This window comes from Puntigrus tetrazona, unplaced genomic scaffold (genome assembly GCF_018831695.1).
Source record: "Puntigrus tetrazona isolate hp1 unplaced genomic scaffold, ASM1883169v1 S000000151, whole genome shotgun sequence".
NCBI classification, from domain to species: Eukaryota; Metazoa; Chordata; class Actinopteri; order Cypriniformes; family Cyprinidae; genus Puntigrus; species Puntigrus tetrazona.
In genome coordinates, this window is record NW_025047827.1 from 165,001 (window position 1) to 175,000 (window position 10,000).

The 10,000-nt window shown below is 40.2% G+C and overlaps 1 protein-coding gene across 1 annotated transcript in view; it reads right to left on the reverse strand.

The window, feature by feature from the left end:
• Positions 1-10,000, reverse strand: part of zgc:153039 (uncharacterized protein LOC767698 homolog) — a 44,387-nt gene that overhangs the window by 25,938 nt on the left and 8,449 nt on the right. The window contains 2 exon segments of the mRNA XM_043230461.1: positions 4,492-4,603; positions 9,662-9,769. Of these exon segments, the coding sequence (XP_043086396.1) occupies positions 4,492-4,603; positions 9,662-9,769 (220 nt within the window).

The window sequence follows — 10,000 nt, forward strand, 5'->3', positions numbered from 1 at the left end:
TTGCCATCCATTCATTTTCAATGCATTTTAATTTACCGTGACAAAGCGACCGAGTGCACGAACACGACGATTAACGCTTGCATGAAACAACGCCGGTGCATTCAGGCCTGTTTTACACGCAACGCATTGAATTTGTGATCATACGTTCGATGCGACGGTCAATAAGATCAGGTCACGAGAGGGTCCGAGAGGGTCCGGCGGCTCTGGAGCTAAACGGAGTCATTAAAGACGATCGATGGCTAACAAGCGCCGCTCGCGTCCCTCCATCTCCATCACACCTCCGTCTCCGGCGATCAGCGAGCGCTCCAGACACTTTCCTTGATCTCACAAACGAAGCTTATTGATTATTGATGCACAAAAAAAGCATTTATTCACACTCCGCTGGAAACACGGGCTCACCGGACATCAAGCGAGGCTATAGAAAATAACACAATAAAATAAATAGATAACTATACTACGCAACTATAGGTAATAAATAAATAGTTAGTTACCTGAAATGAAATAAAATATCGAAAAATGCGTTTCATTTTATTTCAGCCAGTTTCCATTTCTCATTGACATTAACGTAATGTTTTAAAATAACTAAAACTGAAATAAAAATTTTAGAAATACAGACATCTTTCAAAACAAAATAGTAAATGATAAATAATAAAAATGCTAAAAACCATTACTCTAATAATTCATTTTAGCTTTAACTAATTTAACTGCAATTAAAACGAACATGAAAGCAGGAAATATAAAAAGAAAAACAATGATTATTAGTATCATTAAATTAAAATTGATTTTATTTGTCTTTACAATTACACAATGAGCTATAAATATATAATAAATGTTATTCTATATATTATATATATATATATATATATTTTTTTTCTAACCTTTTCTGCAAAAGTAAAACTACTGTTTAAAAGTCTGGGGTCAGTAAGATTTTTCTTTTTCAGTTTTTGTTCATCAAGCACGCATTCATTTCTACAAAAACTGAGAGTAAAGACTTTAATGTTAAAAAATGATCATTTCAAAATAATTTCAAAAATTATTATTATCATCATTTCAAATAAATGCATTTTTCTATTCATCTGTGAATCCTGAAAAATACAATTTAGCACAAAAACACTGTTTTCAGCATTGATGATAATCTGAAATATTAATTGAGCAATAAATCGGTGTATTATTCTGCTTTCTGAAGATCACGTGACCCTGAAGACTGGAGTAAAGATGCTGAAAATACACAGAAAGCAGCTGATTTCGATTGTAATAATATTTCACTATTTGGACTGTGTTTTCGGTCAAATAAATGCAGCCTGGGTGAGCTCTGCTTCTGAATGGCCTTTAAATATCCGCTCAGCTCTCAGAAGTGACAGAGACTGGAAAACAAGTGAGAACGAGAGGTCAAAGTTCACCATCTGCAGCAGTGAGATACAGAACGGAGGAAGAAACGCAGATGAAACGCGTCTCAGACAGACGTTCGGGGGTTTCTCTTTCACAGCGCTGCCGCTAAACGTGAACGACAGACTTAAACTAACGCAATTAAACAAGGGACACACACACCGTCCTGGGAGAGACACACACACACACACACAGTCAGTGTTTTCCAGTCAGCGGTGATTCATTTCTGGTCATCATCGTGACTAATCTCTTAAACGAAGAAACAGCAGTTTCTTCATTTACCGTTTCTTTAAGGATCACTCTGTATGCAAATGAGCTCCGCCCTGATTGGTCAGCGCAAAAGGAATAATCGATACGTTTCTGATCACACTGTTTATTTCCAGCCCATCCCAAAAAAACAAGAAAAAAAGGGTATCTTTTCAAAAATTGCAACGTTTTCCACCATGCAAAATTAAAATTGTGAATTCTATCCTTGCGCATTTATAGAGATGCGCGTCTTACAATCCAGAGGTGGTTTTTTTGTGAACGTTTTTCCTCGCAATTCGATATTTCCTTCTGAGAACGGCAAGATTACATTAAACTTTGTTGGCTTTCTCCATTATGAATCATGAATTGTAATCTTTTGCGGGGATAAGACATTCAGCGAGATAAAATTTCTGCACAATTGTAATGAAAAAGTCAAAATTGTAAGGTAAGAGTCTGCTTATGAATTAAAATGTCACGTAAATGTGATTCCGTTGCAAAAGTTCGAAACAAGTCTTTTTTTCCTGTTCTTTTCATCTTCTGCGTGGGACTTCTGGCGACTTACGGTGCTTCTCTTATTATTCAATGAACACCTTTATTTCAAAAGATGACTGACAATTTGATTTCTCCAGATGTGACCTTTAAAACCGCTGAATGTTTTGGTTATAATGGCCTGGCGCGGGCGTTTTAAATGTCATACAGCCATCTGCTGGTCACTTAAAGCCATGCATCTGCCTCTGCTGACACAAAACGTCTTATTTTCACTTGATTAGGTGAATTAATCTTTAATGTAGGACCACCCGCCTCCTCCGTTGTCGTGGCAACGAGCAGAGGGTCTCCACGGCGACCGGCGCTCAGCATCCTGAATGACAGTGATGAGAAGCTGATTGATGGCTTTAATAATAACGAAAAAGGATTTTTGATCTCTAATTTAATTCCTCTAATCAAACCCTAAACCGTGACTTTCTCTCTTTTATCCAGAACAAATAATCTCTGCTCTTCAAAATCAATCACTGCAGACAAGATTGATCGAATCGCTTTAGGGATCTCACTTAAAAATCGCTGTATGTAGTGATTTACAGACATTAAACAGGCTCTTATTCGAACATGTGCTTCAAGCAGGGAACTATACATGCAGTTAGTTTTAGGAGAGTTGTGCTCGCTGTTAACTCAAATTAAACACGAACGGAAAAATACCCAACATAAACAACTCAAATATGTTCAATAAAGTCTGTTTCAGCTAGCTGCCATCACAACCTGTGAGCCTAACCCTAATTTACACTTAAAATAAACAAAAACTTCAATAAAAAGCAAAAAATATAGTCATAAAATATGATATATATGAATACACAATATGAAAACACACCAAAAAATATTTAAATGACACACAAGAACGAATATATTAACAAATTAAAATGTCAAACTCAATGAAAGTATTCTAATCCACACACACACACACACACACACACACACACACACACACACACACACACACACAGCATTTTTCTACTTTAATTAAAATAAATGTTTATTTTTTTGCAATTATATTTTACCTAGTCACCAAAGACTAATTATTTTTTAGTAAATAAAAAACTAAAACATAATATGCATTTTTTGTTTTAAAAAAAGTACTATTACTAAAAATTAACAGATACTTAAAATACTACACGATTAAACTGAGTACATTAAAAATAAGTCAAATCTATAATAGAATGACCAAACTAACATAACACTGGTTTAAATGCAGAGGTAAATCATTAAATATTAAAGAGCAAAAGTAAGACACATAGAACTGGACATCAGATCAACTTTTTTTTGCCATTTAACAGAAGAACCTTCCTTTCCATAAATCTCGGTGCCTCATTCACTCTCTCTCTCACACACACACACACACACACACACACACACACACACACACACACACTGGTCTCTTTCCTCATGCACATCATGTGAGGCACACGTAATCCAGGCATCACATGAGGCCATTAAAAACACACACACACACACACACACACTTTTACTACATACATAGGAATTTCCAGAATTACGGCCATCACAATTACAACAAAACAAAACTATATTTAAACACAAAAAAATGTAAAAGGTCCCTAATTATGGCCCGACATAACTAACATCCTCTGGAACCTACAAACACGTGCATTCAAACTGAACGGTACTCAATTGAATTTAACTAAATGCAGTTTGAATTCTTTCTGCTAGAAATGCCAGGAATGTCATGTGACCTCAATCACACTTCTGCTTACACACACACACACACACACACAATCCAGCTTTCAGATCCGCTCAAGTCTTTGTAATACCCACAATAGCTTTGTGCCAAAAACTTCCTGAGGTTTCAACAGTCTAACTTTCACTTTGATTAATTCATCTGTCTGCTTCATTCTGTGAGTGAGTGTGAGTGTGAGTGTGAGTGTGTGTGAGTGAGAGTGTGTGAGATGGTGTGTGAGTGTGTGTGTGTGTGTGCGTGTGTGTGTGCGTGTGTGTGTGCGTGTGCATCTGTCTGCTTCATTCTGTGAGTGTGTGAGTGTGTGTGCGAGTGAGAGTGTGCGAGTGAGTGTGTGAGATGGTGTGTGAGATGGTGTGTGAGAGTGTGTGAGAGTGTGCGTGTGTATGTGAGATGGTGTGTGAGAGTGTGCGTGTGTATGTGCGTGTGTGTGTGCGTGTGTGCGTGTGTGTGCGTGTGTATGTGCGTATGTGTGTGCGTGTGTGAGTGTGTGAGATGGTGAGAGTGTGTGTGAGAGTGTGTGTGCGTGAGAATGTGTGTGCGTGTGTGCATGTGTGTGTGTGAGAGTGTGTGTGGGTGTGTGTGTGTGTGTGTGTGTGTGTGTGTGTGTGTGTTACCGGTCACAGGTGCAGGAGATCAGTATGCTCAGCAGGTTATAGATGACGAAGGTGAAGATAACGGCTGTAATGGTTCCACGAGGAATGGAGTAGCTCGGACTCTTCAGATCACCTTAAACATACAAAAACACACAACAACACATTTTAGGCTAGAACCCAACACTACAGGTGAATCTCAGGAGATTAAAAACATTAACTACTACATGTCACCATACTTAAGACTGGAAACATGTTTTGTATTGCAAGCGTTGTGTTTAATTAAGCAAATGAGGCATTCAGTTTAAACAAATTTCCTTTTCCAGAGAATAGACGTGAACACTAGATAAAGCCAGATTCGAAAGTCGTGTTAGATTGTATTGACATATTAAGAGTTAAATGTTTTTACAGAGAGTTTTAAATCAAGAGATACTATCAAAAGTCAAAAAACCAAAAACATTTTCGCCATGTTTTTAGGAATAAAACATTGTATAAATCAGTGCGAACGACATACTCTATGAACAAACCTTTCAGTAAAAACCTTCAGGATATAGAGAGGAATACAACTTTAAAATTGAATGTCTGTAAATTCTGCTGAAGTGGAGAAAAAACTCATTTTGTGAAAACGGCATTTAAAAGATATTATAATTGTAATCTACAGAAATATGTAGATAACGCATGTTTAAAAAACATGTGAATGATATATGGACAAAACCTACAGTAAAAATCTTCAATAGAGAAGCGATTTCAGGCTAGAAGAGACGGACACCAGCGCGTAAGTCTATTATACCTATTGCTTTGCGTTTCCCTACTTATTTGTAGTGTGTAGTTTAGTTGTGCTGTACTTTAAGTGGTTGTAAATTGTTTGCCTCCGGGCTATTAAGAGCAATTAAGTGTGAAGGCGTTAGTTTCGTTTTTCCTGAGCGACCTCCTGATTGGCTACTGCCTGGGCAAATTAGAACTAGCTTTCCGCTGTTTCCACTGCATACACTTTGTATTTATTTGTTGAGTGTGCGTCAGCGAAGCGTCCAGTGCTCGCGTTCAGACTCCTCGTGTGAAGACTACGAGAGTAAAGACATACGACTTTTACTGCGCGACTTTAACTGAGCCACGCACTTAAGTACATTTTCCTTCATTCTCTTACACATCTTCACTTCCTCTTTTCTACCTCTATCATGTGTCTCCAACTCATTCCGGTTGTCTCTCGACCTCGCCCTAACAACACACGCAGACGACAATGCACTCCTACTAACCTACGCTCTGTCCCTACATCCTCTACTACACCCCTATCTTTCTCTGTTGGTCTGTGGAATTGCCAGTCAGCGGTCAACAAAGCTGACTTCATTTCTGCTTTTTCTTTACATTCTTCACTCAACATTCTGGGATTGACGGAGACCTGGATTCGTCCAGAAGACTCAGCAACCCCAGCAGCTCTAGCCAACAATCACTCTTTCTCACACACACCTCGTCAGGTTGGCCGGGGTGGTGGCACTGGTCTGCTCATCCCAAACAATTGGAAATATTCAACCAACTCACTTGTATGTAATTACATCTCTTTTGAATTTCATGCTATCACAGTTACTACTCCGACAAAATTCCACATAGTGGTAATCTACCGCCCCCCTGGACATATTCTAGACACCTTCCTAGAGGAGCTGGATGGATTATTGTCATCTTTTACAGACGAAGGCACTCCACTCCTACTCTTCGGGGACTTCAACATTCATCTTGACAAACCTTACGCTACGCACTTCCATTCCCTTCTAGCTTCATTTGACCTCAAACGCCTTATCACGACAAGGACCCACAAATCAGGCAACCAGCTTGATTTAATTTACACACGCAGTTGTACTGCAGACACCATTTCAGTACAACCGCTTCACGTCTCTGACCATTTCCTTCTTACATTTCAACTGCATTTTCCTATCTCTGTGCAACCAACCCCTATACCGGTTACTTTCCGACGTAACCTTCGTTCCCTTCTCTCCTCCCATCTCTCCTCTGCTGTGTCCTCCTCCCTTCCCTCACCTACCCATTTCTCTTCTTTGGATGTGAATGCAGCTACAGATACCTTGTTCAGTACTCTAACCTCCTGTCTAGACGACATCTGCCCTCTCTCCTCCAGGCCAGCACGGACTGCCTCCTCTAGCCCCTGGTTGTCTGATGTTCTCCGTGAGCATCGGGTCAAACTCAGGGCAGCGGAGAAGAAAGTGGCGCAAATCTAAAGATCTGACAGACCTGAGCAGGTATCAAACTTTGCTTTCTTCCTTCTCTGCCGAAATCCGCACTGCCAAATCATCATATTTCCAAAACAAGATCAACAACACTTCAGACACACGTAAGCTCTTCAGATCATTTAACTCCCTGCTCTATCCCCTCCACCACCTCCCACCACCTCAATATCACCTGACGATTTTGCCACATTTTTTACAAACAAAACAAAAGCGATCAGTAGCCAGTTCTCAGCCCCCCCAACGCACAACCTTCAACCAACCGCATCGACTACCGATTCCTCCACTTTCTCCTTCTGCTCCCTCACTGAGACAGAAGTATCCAAACTTCTCCTCTCCAGCCATCCAACAACATGTCCGCTAGACCCCATACCCTCTCATCTTCTGCAAGCAATCTCCCCCACTGTCTTGCCGGCTCTCACGCACATCATCAACACATCTCTCCTCACAGGCACCTTCCCCACAGCATTTAAGCAGGCTCGGGTAACCCCACTGCTCAAAAAGCCCACTTTAAACACTTCTCTTATTGATAAGTACAGGCCAGTCTCTCTTCTTCCATTCATAGCGAAAACCCTTGAAAGAGTGGTTTTCAACCAGGTATCACTGTTTCTTTCGCAAAACAACAAACTGGACCATAACCAATCAGGTTTCAGGTGCGGCCATTCAACTGAGACTGCGCTGCTCTCAGTCACAGAAGCCCTGCGGACTGCAAGAGCTGAATCCAAATCATCAGTTCTCATTCTGCTGGATCTATCCGCTGCTTTTGACACTGAATCATCAGATCCTGCTGTCTACCCTCTCATCACTGGGCATCTCTGGGATCCCACCCGTTGGTTCGAATCCTATCTCACTGGTAGGTTTTTAGGGTGGCCTGGGAGGAGATGTATCCACAGCACATCAACTGGTCACTGGGGTTCCTCAGGGATCGGTTCTTGGTCCCCTCCTCTTCTCCATTTACACTACATCACTAGGCCCCATCATACAGGCTCACGGCTTCTCCTACCACTGCTACGCCGATGACACACAGCTCTACCTCTCTTTTCATCCAGACGATCCAACGGTAGCTACTCAGATCTCGGGTTGCCTGGCGGACATCTCGACATGGATGCAAGAGCACCACCTACAGCTCAACCTGACAAAGACTGAGCTGCTTGTATTCCCTGCCACTCCAACTACACAGCACGACTTCACCATCCAGCTAGGTTCTTCGTCAATTACCCCATCAACCTCAGTCAGAAATCTTGGTGTAATCCTCGACGACCAACTAACCTTCAAAGATCACATTGCAAAGACTGCTCGATCCTGCAGGTTTGCACTACACAACATCAGAAAGATCAGGCCCTTTCTAACAGAGCAAGCTGCACAGCTACTTGTCCAGACACCTTGTCATTTCTAGACTGGACTACTGCAATGCTCTTCTGGCTGGACTTCCATCAAACACAATAAAACCTCTACAAATGATTCAGAATGCAGCAGCACGGCTGGTATTCAATGAGCCCAAGAGAACCCATGTTACACCTCTCTTTATCTCCTTACATTGGCTACCGATTGCAGCTCGCATCAAGTTCAAGGCACTGATGCTTGCATATAGAACAACCACAGACTCGGCACCGGTCTACTTCCACTCACTAATACAAATCTACACACCCTCTAGAAGTCTGAGATCTGCTAGCGAGCGACGCCTCGTGGTACCATCTCAAAGAGGCTCGAAATCACTCTCCAGAACTTTCTGGTTCTCTGTTCCTGGCTGGTGGAACCATCTTCCCGTACATATCCGGAATGCTGGATCTCTGTCAATCTTTAAGAAACTGCTGAAAACTCACATCTTTCAGCAATACCTGACCTCATCATAAAAAAATTAAAAAAATACTCTCACTGTCGCTTCTCATCCCCCTTGTTTATTCCTTCCCTTCTGGCATGTACTAATCTGAACACTCCCTGTGACTGGGTGTTATAAGCACTTACTCTGTCTGTTTGTCTCTCGAAAAAATGAATGAAAATGTTGTACTCTCAATTGTAAGTCGCTTTGGATAAAAGCGTCTGCAAAATGACTAAATGTAAATGTAAATGTATATACACAGAGGAATAAACCTCTAAGATCTGGTTTCTGTAAATTCTGCTGAAGTGGAGAAAAAACTCATTTTGTGAAAACGGCATTTAAAAGATATTATAATTGTAATCTACAGAAATAAGTAGATAACGCATGTTTAAAAACCATGTGAATGATATATGGACAAAACCTACAGTAAAATCTACAGACGTGAAAAGATCAAGTGTGACGTAAGCAACGCTCAAAAGTGTATTTTGGTTGAAATATTTTGCCGTTATAATCCCTTTCAGGAAAACATGTTTTAAAATAAAAACACAAGCAACACTTTATTTTACGGTTGCACCTATTAGCTGCTTATTAGCATGATCATTACTAGATTTAAGCGCATATTAATGAATTATTCTACACGACCTTATTCTACATAGCTAATCCTACCCTAAATATTAATAAGCAACAAATTAGGAATTTATGGAGGAAAAAGTAGTTAATTTGTGTTAACAAATTGTTCTAAGATCTAAAATAAAGTAATTGGTTGCAAAGAATTGAACAATTTAGCTACATAAAAAAAGTTGAGTTAGTCAACTAAATTTGTTTATTTAAATGTAGCTAAAATAAATGTATTGCAACCAGTTACACTTCTTCAGTGTAGCCTATGTCTACCTTTTTTTCTTCTGCCAATGTCAGAGAAATGGACAAACGTTTTGTTAATTTGCTTGGATTGTCACGCTGAACAAAATGCATAAGAATTAATCTTATTTTCGGCAATAATCCAAAAGCCAAAGGTTGGCATTTTGTTGAGAGAAAATTTGTGGTAACCTTAATAAAAATAAGTCATCCACTACTAAACACACTTAACAACCTAGCCAGCAAACAATAGAAAACACACACACGAGCAAAAACACTCAACACCCACCAGACATGTTGGATCCAGCCATGATTCCGGTGCAGCCATTAAACATCACCGCAAAAACAGTGGCGAAGGACATCATGGCTCCGGTGGTGTAGTCCACTACGTAGTCAGCTGAACACAGAGAGTAGGTGAACTGTCTGTGCCTTTTGCAGCAAAGCATTTGTGGATTTACAATTATACATTCAGCGGTTTATTGAAAGACACTCGCAAAAGAGGAACAAAAGCAACGTGTAGAAGAGCCGGGTACAAGGCCAGGGTTATTAGATAACTAAATTAGCAAGCAAACGCGAGAAGAGGAGAAATGGATAAAAGCAATTATAATTATAAAGAGATAAAGAAGAG